The 26,995-nt window shown below is 49.5% G+C and overlaps 1 protein-coding gene across 1 annotated transcript; it reads left to right on the forward strand.

Annotated features, from left to right (window-relative positions):
• Nucleotides 1-24,094: 24,094 nt before the first annotated feature.
• On the forward strand, nt 24,095-25,244 carry LOC146181336 (uncharacterized). Its single transcript, XM_084575764.1, has one exon. It carries the CDS (start codon nt 24,117-24,119, stop codon nt 25,242-25,244), a length of 1,128 nt encoding a protein of 375 aa, XP_084431890.1. The 5' UTR covers nt 24,095-24,116.
• The last annotated feature ends 1,751 nt before the right edge of the window (nt 25,245-26,995 follow it).

The following is a 26,995-nucleotide window of genomic DNA, read 5'->3' on the forward strand; positions in this document are numbered from 1 at the left end:
GTCGGCACCACAAGGACGAGGACATAGACGAAGAAAGACAGAACAGGTATTCACTATCAACTGACAAATTCACTGGAACACGCCTGTCTTAATAAACTGCCGTTATTTTTTTCTTCTTGTCATCACAAGTTGATTAAGAACGACATTGTATCAAATGCATTAAAATTGTCCATAATCAAGTCATCTTCTCTCCAGACTAATCACAATTTCGCCGAACAGGTGGCCAGACTGAAAAACTCAATGTTCCCAGATTCAGTGCTCGCTGCGACGGCGCATAAGGTAGTAAAATAACAAAAGCTAAGCCTAATGAAAGGAAGGGAACTAAAAGAAAAAGCCACAAAAAGAAAAAAAGTTTACGATTGTCCCATACTTTCACGGTATCTATAGTCTTAAGAAGGTAGCATATTGATAGGACGTTGACATGGTGATTTTAGCTAAAGAACAAACTCGGCCGAATCTGTGCTGCCACTGATAGATTTGATACACTGCAGGAGAGAAGGAATGGGTGTGATGAGCGATACTCCGATACCTTTGTGGAGTGTGCCTGCGGGGTTATTTACACCAATCCTTAATTTTGCAGCTTTCAATATACGGGACGGATAGGACGCTGTCTGCCTCCGGACGCTGCCTCCGTGAACAGCTTCAAGACCGCGGCAACACTATCCGCATCAAATGGTTCCCGGCGCACGCGGGAGATTGTGCATCCTCACCGAATCACAACGAGACGGCCCATTCGGCGGCGCGAGCGCTTACCTTCCGCGCCCCCGAGAAGGACCGTTCCGAATGGTGGTTCGAAACAAAAGACCGAATGACCAGTTACGATGAAGTGACAAAATTTTACCGCCTAGCTCGACGGACAATGCCGCCGCCTCACCCGGCACTTAGTCGGGAGGAGGCGGTCATCCTAAGGCAAATGCAAACCGGGTCACTCCTAGCCCCGGCAATGCTACACGTCCTCCACCCGGACATCTACACGAGTGATATGTGCAGTGTATGTCAAGTGGGTCCGGCGGACCAATGGCACATCATGTGGGACTGTGCCAGGTTCCCGACCGAAGCTGCATCCAGGACATACCCGCCGGAACTTCAAAGTGCTGTGCAAAATCCAGACAAGGACATTCAATTATGGGCCGTCTAGCAGGCCCGGGGTGCGCTCGAAAAGCACAAGCCTCACAACCCACCCCAAACGGGCCAAATGAGGTAGTGCAGAGTAGGGCTTAACCCCGGGTAGACGCTTGGCCAGCGTCACGACGCTTTAACCCGTCGTTTGCCGGCTCCCTAATAAAGTTATACATACATACATACATACATACATACATACATACATACATACATACATACATACATACATACATACATACATACATACATACATACATACATACATACATACATACATACATACATACATACATACATACATACATACATACATACATACATACATACATACATACATACATACATACATACATACATACATACTGTTCGAGGAAACGTGAGCTCTGTGGAGGCGTTGTCACAATTTAGATCCCGGGAGGTTGTGGACAGTCAGGTGACAACTGTGTGAGCTCGCCTCCATTGTTGCTGCTTGACGCAGAGTACGACTATCTTAAAATTGCACATTCCTTGTGATAAGGTTTGAATTGTTATGTTATTTACATAAAGGCAGTTCAAAAGGACATCATTGGCACCTATGATAGGCAGCGTTAATTTAAACACAATATTTCAGTTCAAGAAAGCGCGATTAAGAAATTGACAAACAACAGCGTACATATCATCAAGCCCACCGATAAGGGTGGTGCGATCGTCATCATGAACACGACTGACTACATCGCGGAGGCTCACAGGCAATTGGCCGATTCCATGTATAAGAAATTGGTAGTTGATGCCACTGAAACAGTTCTATTCTATAATCAAAGAAGCCATTGACAAACAGTGCACAGAAAATAGAATCACTGATAATGACGAGCACTCCATTTTTTCACGAAGCCCGATTCCAGGCAGATTCTATTTATTACCTCAGGTGCACAAGCCTGGCGTCCCTGGACGACCAATTGTCTCAGGCATAGGAACTGTAACGGAAAACCTTTCTCGCTTTGTTGATTCCCTGATCAGCCATATCCCCTCCACTTGTTATTCTTACATAAAACACAGCAACCATTTTTTTTGCTTCCAATTTCAGTTGCAAGTTAGCGCTCATCCTGTGTTCCGCTCTTGTACTCATCTAGGTATGGCCACTACAGGTCGTTGCTTGACATATTAGTCTTTCCGTTGTTATGTTAAGCCATGCCTAGTCATTGTAGTTCTTATAACTCATTGCTAAGCATGTTTAATCATTTCCAGTCAGTTGTGGCCATTAAAAGTCGTCGTTTGACATACTGCTCGTTACGTAGTCATACTGAGTCATATGTAGTCATTACCACTCATAGCAAAACATGGTTACTCAATTCCAGTCAGTTACAGTCATCAGAAGTCGTCTGACTTAATGGTCGCTCCACGGTAATTTTATGATTATTTTATTGCTCATGATAGTTATTGTTTAAATCCATCGATAACTATCGTATAAATTTATTCATTACCAATCACCCTCAACTGTTTTCATTCCTAATTTCCCTCATGCATCAATTATTAGCAAGTGACGCATCAGCGCACAGATGCGATGCACAGATCTCGCTCACGGGATTTCGTTCCATGAGCCTAGAAAACACTGCAACCTCCAAGAAACTCAAGCAAATGACAGGCGCGATATCGCACCTCTTCCTCCGAGTCTGGGGCCTCCATAGAGGCATGACGGCCCGGAGAACGACCTATGTCGTCGTGTTTACGCCTTCGTCTTCAGCCGTTTATTATACACAATCCCCTTTGTCTCAACGAGACCTCCACCGGCCGCCATATTCCACAGGCTAAACATTCGCATCCCAACGAATGACCCTACCGCCCCCTACACCGAGACCTTCTCATCAAACCTCTCTCTCGAAGCATGCACTCCCCACATTACGAGCTGCGCTGCCGAGCAAAGGCTCTCCACAATTGCTACAATTACTACAGCTGGAAGAAGAAGAAGCGTCTTCCTGCTAAGGTGGCTTCATCGCTCCTCTGAAAATTCTTGCCGTCCTTGTAAGCACCTGTCCTGTCCCCAGAAAAGTGGATCTTCTATTTCCGAGGAAGCTCCAGACGTCCTCTCCGCGTCAGGTTGCGAGACCTCCGGCGCATGCTACTGATACATGATTGCAGCTCAGGTCGGCGCGGAGGCTGGGGCTAGTGCTGCGGCTGCCACGCTGGCAGAGGTAGCTTCGCCGGAGTTGCTCGCTGCCACTCCTGCCCTGCCGTCGACACCTCAACCTGACCATCGGCCTCAGGTCCAGCTTGGTGCTCCCGGTTCTTCAGCACCAGCGCCCATTCAGCCTTCCCAAAATGGACAACAGCCCGTAAGTGAACTGTTCTCTGGGCGGAGCACGGCTATGGCCACTCAGCTAACACGACGAGATGCGCATCCAACAGTGCGACCTGAGGAGACAAGCTCTCCAATGGACCTATCGGCTCCACCATCCGTATCAACAAGCACCCGTGCCCCTCACAAGCGTCCTTCGGAAGATAATCAACCGAATTCGTCCTCGGCAAGTGGTGGCTATCAAGGAAAGCGATCCTGTTTAACTATCGAAAACTATGTTTCACCTACACCGGGATCGTCATCTTATAAAGTGGCGATTAAATCTCTAGCCAACAAAAGCCTCACCGATATACCAAACAGGATCATCCAGGCCAACTTGGACGCGTGTCTCGGAACCAGAGGTTTTCGGGGCTTCACGGCAAGGAAGAAGTCAAACACTATAGCTGTGTGGCTCCCGACACTTACTGCGGTGGAACGTGTCCAAACGCTTAGTTATATTTCAGTCAAGTGAGATCTCAGTGCCTGTGCAAGTGTATCTAGTTGAAGGCTCCGACTTGCAGCGTTGCGTCGTTTACAACGTCGACATAAACGAAGATCAAACCACCCTTCAATGTGAGCTGTACTGCCCAACGCACCGAGTCACACAGGCCCGACACATAGGATAGGGGCGTTCCTGCATGATCACCTTGCAAGGCCCTCCGACACTCCCAGCCTGTCTGTACTACTACGGCTGCATATTAAGGCCACGGCCGTATAAACCGAGTGTAGTTTACTGTTATAACTGTTTTCGGGCAGGGCACATGCGCAAATCTTGCCCCTTTGCTACTGCCGATGAAGGTGCGTCTGAAAGAAAAGTTACGTACCGATGAGGCCTCTGCAAATCGGACGACCACGAGATAACATCTCCAAGTTGTCCGACAAAGCAAAAGGCAACACAGAAGGCTCGTCTTCGGAACACTAAGCGTTGGCCAATAGAGGACATGATACCGGTGCAGACATCCAATCGCTTTGCAGCTCTTCAGTGGGATGATGACGAGTGGCCAGAACTTCCTGAGCCCGCTTCGAATGCACCTCCAGCTAAGACAAAGTCTAATGATACGGTGCTCAAGAAACGCCGTCGACAACAGCCAATACATCAGTGTACTGATCTACCAGACGACGATATGGCTGTAGTGGATGAGCAAATCAATCGTCTCTTAGCAGAGGTCTCTAAGCTCCGACAACACCGCGAAATGCTTGCTCGACGTCGGCGAGCTGCAGAAGTAACCGCCAAATCTAGTAATTGCCCAACACAACCGCCTTCATCCCGCGCAACAGAGCCATTTGCTGCCTCTTCCCAGAGTACCACAACGCCCAATGATAACTCTGCAACATCACTGCTCCGCTATATGGTCAACCAGTTGTCTAACCTGACATCTGTGATACTACAGCGCTTGGACTAGCACACAAAAATGGCGAAATCCGGTCGTCCTGGTGTACTACAGTGGAACTGTAGAGGCATTTCCATGAAGGTGGCCGAGTTCAAGACCCGACTGAGTTTAACAAGCTTCGGGTGTGGGCTATGTTACTTCAGGAAACGAACGCCTTGCCATCTATTCCTGGCTTCAGCGGCTACGTGTCTCCTTCAATGACCGACCGTCGCGTGCAGACTGCTTCTCCCCCGGGAAAGGCGGCGATATATGTTGAAACGCGTATTCCTCATGTACGCCTTTCTCTCGAAAACTGGTGCACATCATACCAAGAGGTAGTAGCAGTTGCTGCGAAATTTCTGAAAGGAACCGTTGTTCTTGTTTCTTATTACGTTCGACCAGCTGGAGGCGCCTCTTCCCGTATTAATCTTGGCTGGTTATTAAGTGTTCGTCGACAATACCCCGGGTGTCCAATTTTAGTCGGAGGCGACTTTAACGCCCCTCACACAGATTGGGGGTATCCGACTGCAAGCCCTCGGTGGTACGCGTGTGCGGGACGCCTTCACTGATGCCCTGTTTGTTCTGCTTAATCTCCCTGGGACAGCAACACGGCCTGTGCGTCACATACGTAGTGCTGCCTATGCTCCACACTTGACGTGGTGGTTGGGCGCAGGAATTCCCTCATGGCACATAGAGCCGGACTGCTGGGGAAGTGATCAGCACCCTATCCTCATCGGTCTCCATCCCTCCCTTCTCCGCCCTTTACGCCGCAAATGTTCTGTGATAAACTGGGACAGCTTTCGCTCATGTCTCGACAGTATGTCTTCAGATTCGCCGTCACTCCTTGTTGACCGTATACAGAGAGCACTAAACAGCGCTACGACTACTACCTGGATTGATGTAGGTCGACCGGCACCAGATCTCGGCCTGCTTAACTTGTGGGCAGCCCGCCGTCAAGCTGAGCTGGCTGCTACGTACACGATTGAATTGTCTTACCGCGAAGGCTCGGAGATATGAACGCGATCTCTCGAGATGCCAGTGGCATGCATGGTGTGAACAATTTTCTGATAAATCATCGAATGCCTCAGTATGGCGAACGTTTCGTGCAATGGAACACGGTCGTCGTTCTACTGACGCAGCAGCAACAGCATGCTTTGCGGCTAATCTGTCGCCGGGCGATTCCGCCAAAGAAGCTGCTCGAAGTTTTCCCAAAATACGATATACTGCCTCCTTCAGCTGTAAACTTTAATTTGGCAGGTATCCCTGCAGACGCATGGAAACTACCATCTGCTGCCGACGCAGATGCAATTGCGAGCTCCTTTTCGGAAAACAGCGCCCGGCCTGGACAAAATTCAGTATGAGGTTTACAAGAACCTCAGTACTGCGGCACTTCCTCAACTACTAGACACCATAAACAAAGTGTGGCTTGATGGTGTCGTACCCGAGAGCTGGAAAACCGCTGTCGTGATCCCTATTCCCAAACCTGGGAAGCCTCCAACGGACCTCGCTAACTTACGACCAATCTCCTTAACATCAACGCTTTGCAAGCTCGAAGAGAAAATGCTAGCCACACGACTTTCTTGGTGGCTTGAACAGCACGATTTTTATCACCCTGCTCAAATTGGATTTCGTCCATACATAGGTACAGAGGACGGGTTGGCTGTCTTGGCATCATCAGTTCTATCATCTACCCGCAGCCGCAATGTACGTACCATATTAGCAATGGATGTTGAAAAGGCATATGACAACATCAGTCATGCTGCAATACTGAATGCCACTGACATGCTTCATCTCCCTCCGAGAGTACGCACTTCTGTGGCATCATTTTTGTACGAAAGAAAATTTGCAATACACCTCAGCGGTGACACTGTTGGTTCATTCATTTCACTACGTGGCGTGCCCCAGGGATCAGTATTGTCTCCGACGTTGTTCAATATTACTTTCATCCCATTGGCGTGGCGCTTACATGATATCCCTGAAATCAAGTTTTTGCAGTACGCAGATGATATCACGGTATGGAGCACTCACCATGATCTCACTTAAGAGGCCGCCCTTCAGTCAGCATTAGACGTAACCTCTGATTACGCATCCTCCATTGGCCTTCAACTTTCTGTGTGTAAAACTTCATACACGTCAGTCGCCAACCGCTGGGGACGCCGTAAACTTGCCTCAAATCCAATTCGTCTCTCTCTATCAGGCACCCCAATACAAGAAAGTTCGAGCCTGAAAATTCTGGGCTTAACAATTCACCAATCAGGATCAGCGACTTCTTGGCTCTCTCAGGCAAAAAAGCAAGCACTTCAAACTATAAGTTTCATAAGAAGAATTGCACCTAAAACGGGTGGCGCCGGCTCGTCTGTTTCACGCCAGTTAGTGAGGGCGGTTCTGCAGCCCCGTATTGTTTATCAGGCCCAGTTCCAGCATCTTACAAGGGCACAATGGGATCGCCTTGAAGCCGTAAATCGAGAAGCTATGAGGACCATAACATGCCTTCCACGAATCACACCGGTCGTAGCGTTACAGGAGAATGCGCAGCTCAACACCATCGATGAACTGGTGCAGCAGCGCCGTGATGCTCGCAGACTCAAGGCCACTTTGTCACATTCCACGCAAGCACTGAGGGCGTATGCAACGTCACACATTATTCTTCAGCCACCTGCGCCAGTTCTCCCTTCCTGGAAATTTATACAGTTAGGAGACAAGCCAACTGACATCCGCAGACCGACGTCTGCCAACTCTGCATCGTTGCTACGCCAGAGATTTGAAGAGCAAGATACTAACCTGCCTCAAGATTCCATAGTAGTGTACGTAGATGGAAGCCTGCAAGGCTGTGAAGCCAAAACGGCAATCTACTGTGCACGGAGACCTAGCCTGAATCAGACAACTACGTTTCAGCTTTCGGAACCACTTACATCTTTCTGCGCTGAGCTTGTGGCAGTTCAGGAGGCACTCTGCTCCGTGACTTCTATAACCATGCTCCCTACAGCCCACGTTGTCATCCGCACTGACGCACTTCAAGCAGTACGTCTGCTCCGACGTGTCAGCCGCTGCCATAAAATTTGCCAGGACATCCACCAGCTTGCGGCGCGCATCCCACAATCAATACGCATTGAGTGGGTCCCACGGGATCTGCTGCCTTCCCAAAGTCAAGCTGATTTTGCAACCCGCCTCGTGAACCAAGACGCATCAATCCCACGGCTTCTCGAAGTCGACGACGCTACCCTCCTTTTGTCAAGAAAGGAGCACCTCCGGCGCCGCACACGTGCACTTATCCATCCGTGTGCGATATCCCTTCCCCGCGGTCTCACCCGTGCAGGGAGGTTGCGCTTAGGAGGATCCGGGTCGGTGTTGCCCTTACACCAGCTGTAACTAGGACGTGGTCATACTTCCAACACTTATATCCTCGCCCAGGATGCCTGATCTGTAACAACGAAGATGTCGAGGCCGACATCCACCACTTGCTGTGGGACTGCCCAGCACTCAAGCCAACACGAATCCGGCACCTGAGCATAGCTGGCCTTTCAGCAACCAATCCTGCCTCATACGTCACTTGGACGCAGGGATCTCATCATCGCTCACTTCTGGACTTCATAAAATCAGCCAACCTTTTTCCATTCACTTAATCATTTATTCATCCTTCATCTCATAACCTACTGATGCCCTGAGGCAATAAATATCGACTAAAAAAAATACTACAGCTCCGAAACGGACGCCGTATGGGTGGACGCCGCATGCACGGATGAGGGAGCAGTAGTGGCCATCACAAATTCCTCCCTACAACCTCTTGCTACTGTCCCCTTCCCTTCGGTGATGTACAGTGATGCCGGGGAAGCAGCAGCACACACCCTACCCACAAGCCAGGGCGACACATACGACCTATCAGATGGGTCAAGGAAATATTGTGGCATCATGTAGACAGAAAAAATCACCCATGACGTAGGTAGAAAGCATCAGTTAGCATCAGTTAGCGCAAACTGTTCATCCAGGCATCGCAGCTCTCGGCTTTCTCTCCTGGCCTACCTCAACCGGCACCCTAAATATTTGAAAGCGTATCAAGCGCGCAATCCACCTTTTTCACAAGGCCGCTCTGCGCAGACGCGCCTTTCTTATGGTTGAAAGCAAACCACCAACCCAAGTTGTGCATGCGCATTTCTTGGCCCCCGAAATCGGCCCAGCCATAGCTTATCTCGGAGGCCATTTGTAGTTATATTTGTGACAGGGGTATGCGATAGATGGCGGTAGCTGTCAAGAACACTGAGGCGGTACAGGGAGGCGGTACAGGAAGATATGGGCTGGGCATCTTCCGAAGTACGGGAAACTCAGAGTAAAATATTATATGAGGAACGCCTGAGGAAATTGAACAGTAACAGATGGGCAGCTAAAGTATTTAAATACCTATACATAAACAGCGTTGACTCACAATGGGGGAAAATAACTAGGAAACTAACCAGTAAGTATGTTGGTCACAAGGGGAAAGAAATAAAGAGCGTTAAGCAACAGGTGAAGAACACAGAAGGTAAAAATTGGATAAATTCGATGGAAAAGAAACAGAGCGTGGAATTATACCGAAAGTGGAAAAGGCAGATCAGGAAGGAAACTTTCTCTGATAACTCAAGAGGCAGTGCCCTACTTGTTGAAGCTAGATCAGGGTGCCTTAGAACACGCAGCTACAAAAAGAAATGTAACAATGAAGATGACGCATGTGCTGTATGTGGTAACTGCAGTGAAACAATTGACCATGTTATATTCGAATGTAATGGTATCCATCTGGAAATCGATGCAGGCGCAGTCACTCTTCCTGAAGCTCTGAGGTTTAGAGATACCTGTGCCGGTTGAATAAACCGGCGTTGGAAGCTAGCAAAAAACGACTGGAAAATTGGTGGCTTAAAAGCAGAGAAGTGACATAATGTTAATAATGTAGAATCAAAATTCAATAAATAGAATGATGGTATAGTATAACCAAAACAACAATTAAGATATAGGGAGAAAAATGAGCAAGATAGCTACTGCTACCACCCCGTTTCAAAGGGGACGCTCCTATATATTCCATCCATCCATCCACACACTGTGATTTCACTGGCGGCTGTATCTCCCTAGGACGTTTTCAACGAGTAGCAGACGAATTTTCAACCACTCTTAGAGGGCTTCACATTTTGAGAAAAAGGTGGATTAAAATCCCCGACCACCATAATGTTGCGCCCATCTGAAAGGTAAGCACCTAGCTCTTTGAAACAGTCATGAACCTGCTTGGAACTTGCAGGCACGCATATACAGAGGACTACACAGTTAATGGAATCGAACACGCAGTCTGTAGCATACAACACGTGCTAGTCGCACAGGAGAACACGATTCAAAATGGCCATAAAGCAGACCCCTAATACAAGGTTCGCCAATTTGAATGGGATATAGGATACGAAAAGAACGCATCTACATTAAACCGCGTTTTTAGAGCCCAATACAACAGATAGGCGAAAAACCTTTGTTTCATACAAGCAAACAGTATAACCTCAGTCTGCTTCGACACATTACAAAATTGCCGTACATTTAATGCTACAATCTTTAGGGTATGCATTCAGAAGAAAATGAGGCACACGAAACGTACCAGCATTCATCTCACATACGAAAACAATGCTTCTATATTAAAATGCGTTCGCAATGCTAATTTAAATCTTGAAGGAATGACACTGAAGAGAAGTTAATTACAACATATATACACATACACACTATATACTATACACACTGTCCAACACTATATCAAAGTATGATATACAAGCTGTAGGTCTATCTTGCACAATGACCATTGCACTAATGCCAAGCTGGAAAGCACACAACATGCACGTGTTAAGACTTCAACATCCCTCCAAAAAAAGAGGGGGGGGGGGGGGAGAAGAGAGGGGGATGTCCAAAAGAAACACCACACGACACTTTATAAGACTCAATAAAGGAGTGCGGCATGGCGAGAACATCCGGACGAACAACGAAGAAACGTGTATGCCAGCGCTGCAGTAACCGCGCCTCCCCATCTGTTTCCAGACGCTCGGACAGGTACTTCCAGAGCAGGAGACGACAGAGAGAGAAAAAACATTTATTGCTCTAAAAATTCTGGTTTTAGTGGCGGGCCGATGTCTTCATATCTTCGGCCTCTTCACAAGGTCGGCGCCCTATTCCAGGGCACCGCTGAGTCTTGCTGCTTCGCAGGCGTGCCGCACCAGTGCCCTTTGGGCCGTGAGCTCGCTGCTGGTCAGCAGACCCTCCCATTGTTCCGCACTCGGGTTATTTAGTTTGTGGAAGGCTCTGTTTCGTTCGCATTCCCATGTGATGTGGTATAGTGTGGGGGTTGCCCCGCACCACGGACATGTGTCCCTGTATTGTGTAGGGAACATCTTGTGTAGTATGTATAGATTGTGGAAAGTCCCTGCTTGCAGTCTCCGCCAGCAGACCGCCTCGTGCTATGTTAATGATGTGTGGGGTGGTGGGTATTTGAATCTCCGCCCTCTGTGGCAGTTTAGTATTTCTGTATACGTTGGTTCAACCGTTATGGGGTCCTCCAGGGCTCCTGACTGCCCTGCTCGGTTCGTGATCTCGCGAACTAGGCTGTCTACCCTCGAGTTACCCTCTATCCCGGTGTGTGCCGGTATGCAGAAAATCCTGTGTCTTAAGGTCTTATTTGGAAGCCTTGCTTCGAGGAGGATGCTCAGCGCTTCCTTGCTTATTTTGCCGCGTGTGTAGTTCCTGCATGTTGCTTTGGAGTCTGTTAGGATTACCAGAGACTTGTTCCTACTGTTACGTTTCTCCACCGAGAAGTGGGACAGCTGACGCGGCCACCGCATAGCAACAGGCAGAACCGCGAGCGGATCGGCCATTTCGGCGCCGTTCATCGGCCGCGCAACGCTTCCTCCCGCCGACAAGTCTCAGCGTGTTCCTGCCACGCGCCAAATGTGTGTGCGTGCGTGTGTGTGCAAAAGCTGGCCAAGCCTGGAGCTCGAGGGAAAGTGCGTCGCCCTCTCCTGTCTGCTGGAGGTGGAGGAGATGAGGTCGGAACACCTGCGATTGAGTCATTCGTCGTGAACCAACATGTTTGGCTCTCCCTTTCCTGTGAGTGTTTACCCTTTCCCTGTGAACTGGAAAAACTATAAAAAGCAGCGGCCGACTCCGCTGAGAGAGAGACTACTTTGACGCGCCGTTGGCACGACGCTAGACACCAGCTGTGTGAGAGTGTCTGTAATCTCTCCGGGTCAGCTTCTCTGCCTGTTCTTTCACAATGTTGTAGTAAAGGTTGTTGTTTCGTTGGAAGACGCCTCGTCTTTGCTGGCACCTTTGATGCCGTCCGCCGACCAAGGAGCCTCCAGGCCAACGCCACCGAGGGGCGCGCAAAACCAAACCTAACAATTGGGGAACAGCGGTGGGACTACGACGACCAAGCCGTAACCGTGGTTGGAGGGACGAGCCAGGCGATACCGTCGTCCAACAACTGGGGAACAGCGGAAAGCGGAGAGATGAGGACGACCAAGCAGTGATTGTGGTCGGTGAAACGAGACAGGCCTGACCGAGGTGCAACATCTGGTGGGAAGAGCGGAGATGTCCGAGGCGTGACTCGTGAATCAAAGCAGCTCAGCGGAAAGGCGGGAGCAGTGCAACGAGCCCTGTGTGATGACTGGTTGCCTGCATCGGAACGACTGCGTTGGATTCTTGGCTGCGAGGTTTGGTGAGTGCGGGACTTTCTTCTACTGAGTTTTGCCAGGCTTTTGTTAAGTAGAGAACAGAGCTGATAATTGTGTTGTCGTTGTTGCTGGGTTAATTGCAGCAAGGCAATAGTGGGCAGTAGAGAAGGCAGCACTCGGAACAGCCATGGATTTGGAGTCGTTGCGCAAACCGAAATTGCTGGAGCTTGCGGAGGAGTTGGGTCTGGATTTGTCAGACAAACCAGAAAACCAGATGGTCTACCACCGTTCCTCATCGCCGAGGATATGGCAGATTATTTGGCAGACTTTGAGAATGTCTGCAGAAGTAAACGCTTCGAGCGAGATAGTTGGGCGCAGAAGTTGGTAGCTCTTCTTTCCGCTGAAGCGTCGGAAGAAATCAAGCGATTCGTTGGCGACCGCTTGAAAAATTACGATGAACTAAAAGAGTCATTGCTGATACGATATCAGATAACGCCTCAGGATCTTCGGAAGAGATATGAGAGCGAGAAACATTGTAACGAGGCATACTTTGATTTGGCCTATCAGTTGAAAGCCGCTGTAAGCGAATGGCTACACAGTGCGGAAGTTCCGGAGCAAATCGAACTTGCACCGGAGTGTGAGAAACAGCTTGGGGAAGCGGCCGAGCAATGTGACCGCTGTAGTGAGCCGACCGAGCCTGGAACAGAAGAGTATCCTGTTACCGTGGTCGAGCCACTGGCTGAGACGATTAGCACAGGCTTAATCGGTGAGAAGTCCGAAGTGACGCCGTTAAGCGAGGTGAACTGCACGCCGACCAAAGTAGCTGCAGGAGATACAGTTCCATCAAATGAGTGTGGGGAACTGGTAGTAACTGAACCGCCTCTCGAGTTAAATGCAGAAGCTAGTCTAGAGCGTGGCGGAGATGGAAATCAGCTAGGAAATGAGAAAATTTCGGTTTCCGAAATCAGCTGTGTCGTAGAGCAGGGCACGCAGAAAAACGAAGTGCCGATCTGGGAAACTGCGCAGCCCGCGAGTTGTGATCAGCCAGGGCAGACCGACGAGGAGTGCGCGTCCGCTGTAGAGAGCGAGACTTGCGAAGGCGACAGCGTACGTCTAGAGCAGAGTCAGAATCGTTCATGCCCTGACATCACGCTAGGTTGTATTCGCGAAAGCAACCCCAGTGCGAACGCGGACGTAGCACACATGACCCTCACGCTATCCGAAGCGCCCCAGCTGTCGAATGAGCTTGATCGTGCGCCGGTTAGCGCTGAGCAATGCGGCTCATCGGAGGACCCGTGTAACGTGAGTGGCGAGCCGCCAGAGGAAATGCCTAGCTTGAGGGCTGGCATGAGCGGTTGTTCGGATTTGAATGAAAGTGAGTCAAGCGATGCAGCCGCGGCGCTGCCAGAGGAAATGCCTAGCTTGGGGGCTGGCGTGAGCAGTTGTTGTTCGGACTTGTCTGAAGGTGAGTCATGCGCTGCTGGCCTCGATACAGACGCGGCACCGCACTTTGACTGCTTTGACCAATTCGATGACACCGGTGTCCTACTAGCACCGGTTACAGCTAGAACGTTGACCGCTAGTTTGCCAGGGCTCGCGCCGAAAGAAAGTAGGACTAGAGTATTCCAGTGCGGCCGACGAAAAAAGCGGAAGGGCAGGAGCGAGAAAGAATGCTGCCATCGTAAGGAGAGCAAACTCCAACGATTGCAAAAAGAAAGCAGAAGGCTAGTATTCCAGCGCTGCCGACGAAAAACGCGAAAGGGCAGGCGCGAGAAAGAATGCTGCCATCGTAAGGAGAGCAAACTCCAAAGATTGCGAAAAGAAAGCACAAAGCATGTGTTTCAGTGCTGCCGTAGAAAAAAGCGTAAAGGCAGGCGCGAGAAAGAATGGAGCAAGTGTAAGCTATCGCGAAAGAGAAAGCGACTATCCCAAAGGCACAAATGCGCCCGTGCCCAGAAAATGCGTGACTGGTGCGCAACACGTAAGGAGAGGGATAGGTTGTTCCGAAATGTGAGTGATTCATGCTCATGTGTTTCTTCGCACAGAAACAGGAAGGTACGGTTGTTCCGTGAAACGGACAGCCGAAGCTTTAGTGAAAAGGGTGATCTCAACGGTAACGCCGATGGCTTAAGTCGAAGCTCCTAACGTGAGAAGAAGCCCGTTTTCACTTGTTGGTGTTTTTCTTCCTGACTCAGGATTTTGAACAGATTGCATTGTATTATTTTTGTTTGGGAATGCTGTTTTGAAAATGCGTTTTTCAAATTTGTGGACGCGTTCCAAGTGCTGCTAAGCTGCCCTTTAATATAGAAGGGGGCATAAGAGGGAAATAGTCTGGCAAAACTTAGTGAAGTTTGTGCCGTGCTTGCTGGCTGACCGGTTGAGTTTTTAGCGTGGTTGTGACGTTGTGGGTTGTTAGAAATCTCTCCTGAAGACAAGTTGCAGAGTGCCTTGGAAACCCGGACTTGCCAAGGAATTCTTCAGGCTGACTGGCTCAAGAGAAACAGAGTCGGATGATCCCGGCTAGCAGCAACATCCCGATCCCTCCGGACAGCGGATGCAGTCCCCTGCCCTTCGGGATCTCCCTTCCCCGGCGGGGCAGTCTGTTACGTTTCTCCACCGAGAAGTGGGACAGCTGACGCGGCCACCGCATAGCAACAGGCAGAACCGCGAGCGGATCGGCCATTTCGGCGCCGTTCATCGGCCGCGCAACGCTTCCTCCCGCCGACAAGTCTCAGCGTGTTCCTGCCACGCGCCAAATGTGTGTGCGTGCGTGTGTGTGCAAAAGCTGGCCAAGCCTGGAGCTCGAGGGAAAGTGCGTCGCCCTCTCCTGTCTGCTGGAGGTGGAGGAGATGAGGTCGGAACACCTGCGATTGAGTCATTCGTCGTGAACCAACATGTTTGGCTCTCCCTTTCCTGTGAGTGTTTACCCTTTCCCTGTGAACTGGAAAAACTATAAAAAGCAGCGGCCGACTCCGCTGAGAGAGAGACTACTTTGACGCGCCGTTGGCACGACGCTAGACACCAGCTGTGTGAGAGTGTCTGTAATCTCTCCGGGTCAGCTTCTCTGCCTGTTCTTTCACAATGTTGTAGTAAAGGTTGTTGTTTCGTTGGAAGACGCCTCGTCTTTGCTGGCACCTTTGATGCCGTCCGCCGTCCACGGAGCCGCCAGGCCTACGCTACCGAGGGGCGCGCAAACCCCAAACGTAACACTACGGTAACCTTCGGCCGCCGCTAGAGCTACGGCAGCCTCCTCCCCCTCCGTTACCGTACAGTTTCTTAACATCGCACTGCTGATTGGTTCCCCCATGTGGTCTATCACTGCTGCCGCGACTCTGAACTTTCTGGTCCTGCGGTCCCATGGGTATAGGGCCGCGTCTGTGTATACTGTATTTTCCATTGTGGCTAGGTTCCACTGCACATAGTCCGCCCTGGCCTGCCTTGTAGCGGCGTGGAGGTTGGGATCCATGTTTCTCGGCAGGGGGCTGACATCCAGTGTTTGACGGACCTCGTCTGAAATGGTGGCTATTCTATCTACGGTCCCTTCTACATCGTGTTCTAATCTCTCTAGGAGCTTGCGGCCGGTGACTGTCTGTTGGAGCCTGACTATTTGCGCACTTAGCTGGGCCTCCTTTAGTTCTTCGAGTGTGTTGTTTAGGCCCATTTGTAGCAGCTTGTCATTTGATGTGTTTTTTGGTAGGTGGAGTGCCGTCTTGTACGCTATTCTTAGCAGCGCCTCCGTCTGTTCTTTGTCTTTCTTGGTCATGCGGTGGTATGGCAACGAGTACGTGACTCTGCTATCAGGCTTCTGACGAGCTTGATCGTGTCGCTTTCCTTCATCCCGCTTCTGTTCTGCGATACCCTCTTTATCATGCGGCTTACTTGTTCTGTTGACGTCTTGAGTAGACTGATTGTGTGGGTACATCTTCTACTTCCTTGGATCCACATGCCTAGGATGCGCATTATGTCCCTTTCCGGTATATTTTGGCCTTCTTATTTACTGTCATGTCCTCCTAGGTGGGGTTGGACCCTACCCTAAAACGTTCGGACTTCTCCGTGGAACAGGTTAGGCCCCTTTCTCTCACGTACTCTTCTACACATGTTGCTGCTTCCTGCAGTCTCTCTTGCTTTTGTCCTAGCGAGCCTCGATTCGTCCAGACCGTAATGTCGTCGGCGTACATTGCGTGCTGGATGCCATCGATCTTGCTGAGTTTTCTAGCCAGTCCGTTCATCGCAATGTTGAAGAGCACTGGTGAGATTATGGATACCTTCACCACCCCTTTCGTGGGGTGGTGAACGTGTCGCTTCGCAGGTCTCCCAACCCCACTGTCGCTGTGCGTTCTGATAGGAAGGATCTTACGTAGTCGTGGGTCCTCCTTCCGCAATTGGCGTTGTTTAGGCCTTCCATGATGGCTTCGTGGCTAACATTGTCGAAGGCCCCTTTGATGTCCAGGGCCATGATAATGTTTTCGCCAGTTCTGGGTGCCGTGTCTATGATTTCTTCCTTGATCTGCAGTAGGACGTCTTGCGTTGACAGGTTCGCCCGGAAGCCGAACATGCTGTGCGGGAACTGCTCCTCGTCCTCTAGATATTGTTGGATTCGCCTGGTGACGATTCTCTCGTACAATTTGCCAAGGCACGACGTGAGGGAAATGGGCCTCAGGTTCTCTATCTGAAGCTTCTTGCCGGGTTTGAGTATCTTAACCACGACAGCCTGCTTCCACTCCTTCGGGACCATCCCCTCTGCCCACAGCATGTTGAGGTACACCGTGAGCTGGTCGATTGCCTCGTCGCTGAGGTTGCGAATAAAGGCGTTCTTGATCTTGTCTGCGCCGGCTGCTGTATTTCGTGTTGTCGCGCTTATCGCCGCCTTGACTTCCTCTCTCGTGATCGGCCTGTCCATTGCAGGATTGTCCGCCCCTTGGTACTCCCCGTCGTAGCCCTGGGGGTTGTCCTTTCCGTAGCATTTGATGTAGACTGCTTCTAGCAGTTCTTCGTCTGTTCCGTCGTACTGGTGGACCAATTTCTGAATTGCCTTGCCACTTTCTGTTTTTGTCTTGGTTGGGTCCACGAGGGCCATTAGTATGCGCCACGTCTTGGCCGTTCTGAGCGTGCCGTTCAGTGAGCTGCTGAACTGCTGCCATCCCTGCCTGGCCAGTTGTGTTGCGTACTCCTCTGCCTTTATCGTGATTTTCGCGATCCTTTTTTTTGAGTTTTTATTTAGCTTTTGCTTTTTCCAGCGTTTGGTGAGCCCGCGTCTTGCCTCCCATAGCCCGAGCAGCCGCTTGTCCACCTCCGGTACTTGTTCTGTTCTATTTCTTTCGTATAGAGTTCTTGTATTTGTTTCAGCTGTTGGCCCCACTCCTCCACGGAAGTGATTTCCCCTTTTAGATGTTCGCAGTGTTTGCGGAAGGCGTCCCAGTTGGTAAGGTGACGAAGATTTCGAAGCGCTGGATACATTGCGCGTGCCGGTTGCCTGCGTGCTTCCGCCAGGCAGCGGCGACGCAACAAAATAAACATGACACAACACACAACCAGGCACGCAAACACTCCGCGCGGCGACGAACGCCTAGCCCGTAGTGTACAGAAAACATATGCCTCACCAGGCGCCACGTGACTCGAGCCACTGAGCAGTCAAACACCACATGGTAGATTGTTTCTGTCGCGCCGCAGTTGGGACAGCCGTCGTTAGGGACGACGCCCCATGAAGCTATGGCGCTGACGCCTGGGCAGCCCAGTGCCGCCGCCACTCAAAGTATCTGACCTCGGGGGGCAGGCGGCTGACTGCCCAAGGCCTCCATCTATTATTTGAGGTGCGCCACTGATCGTCCGGGCTGAGTCGCAAGCTGGCGACCATCTCACTAACTACCGTCGGTGGAACCGCATCTATGTCCACCTCGGGCATTTCGGCGTTTAGGGTCTGCCTGAAACCTGCTGCGACGCGATAGAGCGGGTGTGGCCTTTCAGCCTGCGGGCCACTATGTAGATCCGCTGTGAAAACTCGACTGGCTGTGCTCATCCAGTGAAGAGCGATCGCCCCGGGTACCAATCACTATCTGGCAGTATCGTAACTAACTTAGCCATGAGGACTCGAGCCACTGTGTTGATGCAAGGCAGCCAGCCCTCCTCTGCTAGTCGGTAGGTGCAGGAGTTGGCGCGCGACGAGAGCCGTCCCACAATCCCACACGAACGCGCCTTTCAAAGACGCGAGACGGCCAGCCGTACGGCACGGCAAGACGGCCACTCGCGCCACATAAAATATGAATGCGCACACCCGAGATTTTACTAACGCGACCCTAGAGTTGAGCGACAGCTCGAAGCGCGCGGCGTCAGCGAGCATTCGGGTCGTGCGTGAATCTTCTTTGTCCCATGTGGGAGCCGATACTCCGCTTGGTTCAAATAGTACTCCAAGTACCCGGACTGCGTTCAGAAAGGGGACCTCGGCTGGCAGTGAACCCTGACATGATCCAAATCGGAGTGCGTGACTTTTCCTTGTGTTAAGCTGAGCCCCGGACAAGGCCGCGTACTCATAAAACACTCCCAAGAAAATGCGGAAGCTATCAGCATCTCGCAAGAAAATGGAAATGTCATCCGCGTACACAGAGATAGCCATTGTCTCCTGTCCAACAAGTGGAAAACCGCGAATGCGCCTGTCAGCTGCAACTCTACGTAGAAGCGGATCGAGTGCAAGAATGAAGAGGGCCGGCGATAGGGGACACCCCTGCCGAACTCCCCGTGAAACAGGAAATCTGCCTGCAATGCAACCGTTTACAAGGCGGATAAATTCTTCGCACAGGCCAAAAGAGCGCAGCACAGCAAAACCGAATAACCTGAAAAGTTACTGATTATGTTGACTCAGAGATAGATGCCTAGATGCTTGAAATCTCGCAAGAAAATGGAAATGTCATCCGCGTACACAGAGATAGCCATTGTCTCCTGTCCAACAAGTGGAAAACCGCGAATGCGCCTGTCAGCTGCAACTCTACGTAGAAGCGGATCGAGTGCAAGAATGAAGAGGGCCGGCGATAGGGGACACCCCTGCCGAACTCCCCGTGAAACAGGAAATCTGCCTGCAATGCAACCGTTTACAAGGCGGATAAATTCTTCGCACAGGCCAAAAGAGCGCAGCACAGCAAAACCGACTAACCTGAAAAGTTACTGATTATGTTGACTCATGGATAGATGCCTAGATGCTTGAAGTCATGTTTTAAAGCTGCATTTTTACTAAAACATCAAAGTAAGATTTTTTGCTACACCTCATCTAAATATACTCCTAATGGTAAAATTTCATTCTTAAGCATTTAATTCCTGAAAGTTCACAAGGCTGTTATTCTGGAATGGCTGCATGAAACGCAAAATTTCAGAAATACTAGTAAATGGGGAAATCGGTTTGGCAGTTCGGACGCAACCGCGGAACGCGCTTGCACGTAAGGGGCACGCATAGAATTTGTGATTATAAAACCACAATACAAACGTTTGCGCGCAGTAGAGTTCACGGTTCTGTGTTGAGCATATAAGCTTGCCCACCGCCTACCCGCCCCACCATGTGCAGCTGATACATGTGCCTGCGCGCTCCGGAAATCCCGGTAACGATGCCGCCAATGCGCCAACGCAGGCCTATCGGGCCGAGCGATTGCTCTGCACTACCCCACCTATCTCTAGATAACCATCGCCAGACGCTCTGGGGACGCCTCCAGACGCGCATCCTCCCGTCCCCTTATACTACGTCTCGCTACCATCGATCCCTCACCGATCCGTGTTGCCCCCTTTGCAACCACCCCACTGTCACCCTTGCCCATACCCTGCTCCGTTGCCCGCTGCATCCTCCTTTGCGGGGTATGCCCCGCCGGAATGGCGCAGTGGTAAGACGCCCGACTACTGTGCCGGAGTACCCGGGTTCGAACCCGACCACGGTGGCTGCGTTTCGATGGAGGCGAAACGAAGTGGCGTCCGTGTGCTGTGCGATGTCAGCGCACGTTAAAGATCCCCAGGTGGTCGAAATTGTCCGTAGCCCTCCGCTACGGCTACCCTTTCTCTCTTTTCACTTTCACTCCCACCTTCCTCCCTTCCCTTACGGCGCGGTTCAGGTGTCCACAGAGCAAGTGTGACAGATACAGCGCCTTTCCCTTCCTGTGAACCAACCAACCAACCGGGGTGTGGACCACTTCATCACCTTGGAGCTTTGGGTGACAATGCTACACTCTGAGGGTCCGGTCTGGCAGAAAACTGTCAGACTGGGCTGCCGACGTCATGAACCGCAGGAACACGAACGTTTGAGTGTACTGGGGCCATGCGGGCGCCCAGAGCTCTAGAATATTCTAGAGCACTGTCCCCATCGACATGCTTGTCCTAAACGCTTTTGTACTAATAAATGTTTACTAACTGCAAAACTGCAAGCTAGCGCTTCACGATTGACGTGATATAGTGGCTGGGGCTTGCAACCGGAAAACCATGGTGGTATCATGGATGGCGCTAATCTAAGAGATTGCATGCGATCTGCATAAAGTTTTCACAATCCCGGCCTCGGCGGCCGCTTTTTGGTGGAGGCGAAAAACAAGGCGCCCGTGTGCTGTGCGAACTCAGTGCACGTTAAAGAACCACAGGTGGTCGAAATTTCCGATGTCCTCCACTATGGCGTCTCTCATAGCCTGAGTCGCGGTGGTTTTTTCATCATTTTCTGTTTTTCATTGAATTACATTCCTCGGCACGTCCTGACTCTAACACAAAAACCGTTTTTCGAAATTCCAATTAGAAGTATTTTTTAAAAAAGAAAAACAGCAAATCGAAACCGAAACTGCTTTCACGACCAGAGACGACGTCCCAGGTGACGAAATGGTGACGTCACACTCAGTATTAGAAAAACACTCGTACTGCATTGGATGGTGAAAATAACGTATGGAAACCATGAAGCATTGCATAAAATGTCTAAGGTAGTTCAATATAAGCCTCACAATTTCATAATCATGCGGGAAGTGGACAGTAACGCCGGTATATTGTTTGTGACGTCAGAAACTCAGTGTTGCCGGCAGAAATAGTCTCAACTTAAGCCATGAAAACAGCATATTTTAAAGTCGTGTTGGTAGAATGCGTCAGGACGGAGAGGAGAATATACAGTAAAATTTTTATTAGAATATTCGAAAGTAAAAAAACCTCCGAAGTTGCCCTTTAAGCCCCAAAAACCAAAAACAAAAAAACAAACAAACAATGCAGACCTTGTGTCCGGGGGTACGCTTCTTGGAGGCTTCAAATATTTTCGTTCGCAGGCGGCTTGATTGATTGATTGATTTATTTATAGGAAGGGAAAGGCGCGGTAACTGTCTCACTTGATTTCTGTGGACACCGCAACCGCACCGTAAGGGAAGGGAGGAAGATGGGAGTGAAAGTGGAAAGAGAGAAAGAGGAGCCGTAGTGGAGGGCTACGGAGTAATTTCGACCACCTGGGCTTTAGTCTAAACTGCACATCGTTTCATTTCTCGGTGGAGAAACACTCCGGAGGTCCAGAGGTCGCTGCCATATCGTGCCGTTAAGGAGAAGCCTTGATGTCCAGCTAATTTATCAACGAAATTAGATTTTTGGTTCTTTGGGAAAACTGCTTCGTTCTTCGTGATTTTTTAGTGCTTGGTGACAGTGCCCACAGTGTGGCAGAGCAGTATACCCCTGGGCGTGGAAGTCACTGCCTTGATAATAGAGCGTTCTGCTGTGGGGAATAAAGACAGCGTTGAGAAAAAAGGAAAGACGGCTTAGCTCTGCTATGCCTAGGTATACGTAGCGAAAAGCTGTGACTACCTCGGGATCAGAATAAGACAATTTCTCCACTCCTGCGCCGTTCGCCAGCAGCTAAACTGTCCTTGGCCTGCATATGGAGCGCGTCTAAGTTCACCGGCGTTCTATAATTCGTTTACAGGAAAGGAAAGGCGCAGCATCTGTCACTCGCAGAAGGCAAGAAACGCCGCCCGGCGGCGTTGGAGCGCCCTCGTTCCCGCTTGGTCCTCATAGCTGACGGCAGATGGGTGACGTCAGATCCTTGACGTCACCTTAATTGAGTGACTTCACTATTTTAGTCTTTGGTACCTTCGAATTGCGCGCCAATCGCAATATCTGTCACTCGCGGAATCCCGCTATCATCCTCACGGTAGACAAGCGGAATCATGAATTTCACGGACCGGGGCGTGGTACAGCGGTGAAGCGCTCGGCTGGGGATCCATGGGATGGAGGTTCGATTCCCAGATGGAGACTAACCAACGCCGGCAGAGCTTGGCGAGGGGGCTGCGCAGCTGGCCTTGGCTGTGACGTCACTCGGTCGCGACATACGGCATACGCGAAGCTCGGCTCCGACCCTCGTAGTGAAGCTTTTCGTTTTAATATACAAATTGTCTGCCCTATATACCCGGTCAGATGCGTGCGTTTCAGGAATTCTGGTGCCTGTAATAATTATGAAGAGTGGGGGTGTGGCCATATGATATTACACACCACGGAGATGGGATTGTTTAGAGCGCTAGCTCTACTCCTCACATCCGTCAAGCTTGCGTTACTCTGGGCTTTTACCTTGAACTCGCTACAGGTGTGCCAGGCACATACGGCGCATTGCGAGCCAGCTGGTTCGGTTTGGTTTGGTTCGTGGGGTTTAACTTCCCGAAGCAACTCAGGCTATGAGAGACGCCGTAGTGGTGCCTGTAATAATTATGAAGAGTGGGGGTGTGGCCATATGATATTACACACCACGGAGATGGGATTGTTTAGAGCGCTAGCTCTACTCCTCACATCCGTCAAGCTTGCGTTACTCTGGGCTTTTACCTTGAACTCGCTACAGGTGTGCCAGGCACATACGGCGCGTTGCGAGCCAGCTGGTTCGGTTTGGTTTGGTTCGTGGGGTTTAACTTCCCGAAGCAACTCAGGCTATGAGAGACGCCGTAGTGGAGGACTCCGGAAATTTCGACCACCTGGGGTTCTTTAGCGTGCACTGACATCGCACAGCACACGGGCGCCTTGCTTTTCGCCGCCATCGAAAAGCGGCCGCCAAGGCCGGGATTCGATCCCGCGTCCTTGGGAACAGTAGTCGAGCGCCGTAACCATTGCGCCACCCCGGCGGATCGCGAGCCAGCTGCCATTGGAGAGGATTGAAAAGGATAGACACATGTGAATTTCGCTCGCCAGCTGCCGTGGAGGGCAGGGCTGAGGAAGGTAGGCTAGGATGCCTGCATACGGATGCTCTCTTAGGGTGGTGAAAAATATGAAAATAATAATAGTAATAATAATAATTGGTTCACAGGAAGGCAAATGCGCAGGATATGTAACACTTGTTTCTGTGGGCATCTGACCACGCCATAAGGAAACGTGAGAGTGAAGTGGAAAAATAGAAAATGGAGCCATAGTGGAAGGCTTCGAAGTAATTTAGAACACCTGGGGATATTTAACATGAACAAGGGGGCCTCTTTGTTTCACCTGCAACAAAACGCAGCCACCAGCAGTCGGGATCGAACCCGGGTAGTCCGGCACAGTAGGAAATCTGAACCACAGCACCACAGCGGCGGAGTGTGATGCAAATTAATGGCGCAGTATACGTAACACTTCTGGATAGACAAATACACTCTCGAAGTTAGTTTTCGGCCTTCACGCACGGAAATTGGCGAAAGAGGACCGGACGGTGTGCTAAGCATGCCTCCCATCTTATTGCAGGCGATCGTGCTATCTACAGCCGGACTGCTTTCAACATTTCAACCCCAAGGCGAAGGGCTCAGAGAGCAAGCAGCAACATTCGGCAGCACGTGGGACAACGCCTACTGCATCGACGGTTTTCTACAAGCGGCAACATTAAGCATCGGATTTGTGACGTCATCAAAGACACGGGCTATAAAATCAGGACTGCATTCTTGGGACTTCAGTGGGCTCGGCGAAAGAGGACCGGACGGTGTGCTAAGCATGCCTCCCATCTTATTGCAGGTTAGTTATACTGTCTTATTTAGAAGTGATGAAAGAACGCTTGTTGTTGTGCCGAGCCCACACACTCTCCTATTTATTGCTGCTGACTGCTTTCATGTTTGTAAGTTATTGCTTTGTGGCGATATAGAGGAAAACCCTGGTCCTTCTGTTGCGGAAATGTTAGAGCAACTAGTGGAAGGTCAGAAAATAATTCGCAGCGATCTAGTAGATATTAAGCAAAGACTGGAGAATACTGAGAAAGCTGTGTTTGAATTTGGTGTGCGCATGGAGAAGGTAGAAGAGAATATTAAAGAAGTACACAAAAATTCGCAGCAGATACAAAGGCTGCAAGAAATTGCTGCAAAATACCAAGAAGAACTTAACTCGCAGAGGTCACGTCTAGCGGATTTGGAAGATCGTAGTCGAAGAAATAACTTAGTTGTGTTTGGCATTAACGAACAGGATGATGAAACGGAAGATGACCTGCGACGGAAGGTAATTGATGAGGTCTTTAATCAAAAATTGGGTGTTGATTGCTTGTCTGTAGCACGCATTCACAAAATGGGGCGAGGAGCCTCTATTCGCACAGTTATTCTCTACTTCCAGAACTACCTTGAGAAGCAAATGGTTTGGCGTAACGTACGGAAGCTAAAAGATACTGGTATTTCTATTCAAAATGACTTCTCACCAGAAACTTTAAGAAAGCGCAAATTACTTTGGCAAAGCGGGAAAGCAGAGAAGGACGCTGGCAAAAAAGTGAATCTAGTTGGAGACAAACTACGTGTTGATAAAGCCTTTTACGTTTGGGATGATTCGTGCAACATGCGAATGCCGGCTCGACGGACCGTTCAATCAGATAGATAGCGGTCACAGACTCTGCAGCGTCAACTACGCATGCTCTCGCTCAACGTCAGGAGTATCGTGAATAAAACTGATAGCCTGGAATGCCTGCTTCTTTCATATGACCCTCATATAGTCATCCTTACAGAAACTTGGTTATATGATGGCATCTCTAGCGATACAATTGTTCCAACTAGTTACAAAGTATACAGGCGTGACCGGTGTTCTCGTGGTGGAGGGGTTGCCGTTATAGTGAAGTCTTCTGTTGCCGTTACTGTATTAGACCAAATACCTGACCACGAAAGCTTATTTTTTAATGTATCTCTTTGGGGCACTTCCTTTCTACTATGTTCAGTTTATCGTCCACCCAACCCTGCAAATTCGTACCTTCAAAAACTGTATGATCACCTGCTGGCAAAGCGTTATTGTAATACCATATTAACTGGCGATTTCAACCTGCCAAACGTGAATTGGCCATGTCTGGCTTATGGACAATGTGATGACAATAATACTATCTTGGATATCATGTTAGCTCTGAATTTAGATCAAATGGTTAGAGAACCCACCCGTGACAGTGCCCTTCTTGATTTGTTTTTTGTCAGTGAAATGTTTTCCAATGGCTTTTTGAGTGGTGAGCGTGGCATTTCAGATCATGACTTGTTATCGTTTTGTTGGTCTTGTAACTATGAACGGTCGTCCGAGAATGTACCACCGGTACGTGTATAATAGACTACCTAGAAACGTCTTTAGTTATTAACGAGAGCGATGATATTCATGTTCTGTGGAATATATTTAAAAAATCAATACTTTCTGCTATTGAAACTTTTGTTCCTCTGAAAAAAAAAAAAAAACCTAATCGAAGGAATCCTTGGGTCACCCGGGAAATTATACACCTGAAACGCAAAAAAAAAGGACACCGTAGGCAACTTAAGGCTCCTACTGCAACCTTTCAAGAATTAAAGCACGCGTTAGCACGGAAGTTAATGATGGCAAAGAACCATTACTACCAAGTTATTCTTCCTTCATATTTAAATACTTATCCTAGCAGATTTTGGAGACATCTAAGTAAGAGAAAGGAAGTGATAGATAGGGTGAAAACGGATGAAACTGTGTTACTTGATAGCCAGAAAATTGCGGATTCTTTTAATCATTACTTTCAAAGCGTTTTCACATTGAAACCTGTCCTTACTAAACCGAAAGAATGTATATATCCTAGTAGTATTCCTTCCATCTCAACAGAAGGCGTATTATCATTGCTACGCCAACTTGACACAAAGAAAGGCTGTGGAGTGGACGGCATTCCAAACACTTTTTTAAAACTCTATGCTTCACAGATTGCTGAGTATTTAGCCAACATGTTTTCAGTTTCCTTCCGTACAAGCGATTTACCTTTTGACTGGAAAGTAGCACGTGTAGTGCCTATTCACAAATCAGGTGATCGATCAATACTATTCAATTACCGTCCTGTATCAATAACTAGCAGCTGTTGCAAAATTATAGAACACATTCTGGCGGGTATCGTTAGGGATTTTCGCAGTGACAAAAACATTTTATCACCTTTCCAACATGGATTCCGAAAAGGAATGTCAACAGTTACCCAACTTGTGTCAACTGTTCATGAATTATCCTCTGTCCTTGACAATTCCGGCCAAATGGACATATTGTTCTTGGATTTTGCCAAGGCCTTCGATACGGTCCCACACAATAAACTTATTCATAAATTAGAGCTAATATGTCTTCCACAATATATAGTTCAATGGATAGAGGCATACTTG

The sequence above is a fragment of the Amblyomma maculatum genome, chromosome 8 (assembly GCF_055883805.1).
Source record: "Amblyomma maculatum isolate TAMU_Amacu chromosome 8, ASM5588380v1, whole genome shotgun sequence".
Lineage (NCBI taxonomy): Eukaryota > Metazoa > Arthropoda > Arachnida > Ixodida > Ixodidae > Amblyomma > Amblyomma maculatum.

Coding starts and splice junctions, on each gene's coding strand:
- LOC146181336 (XM_084575764.1), top strand. CDS start 24,117: ATGCCTCCCATCTTATTGCAGGCGATCGTGCTATCTACAGCCGGACTG.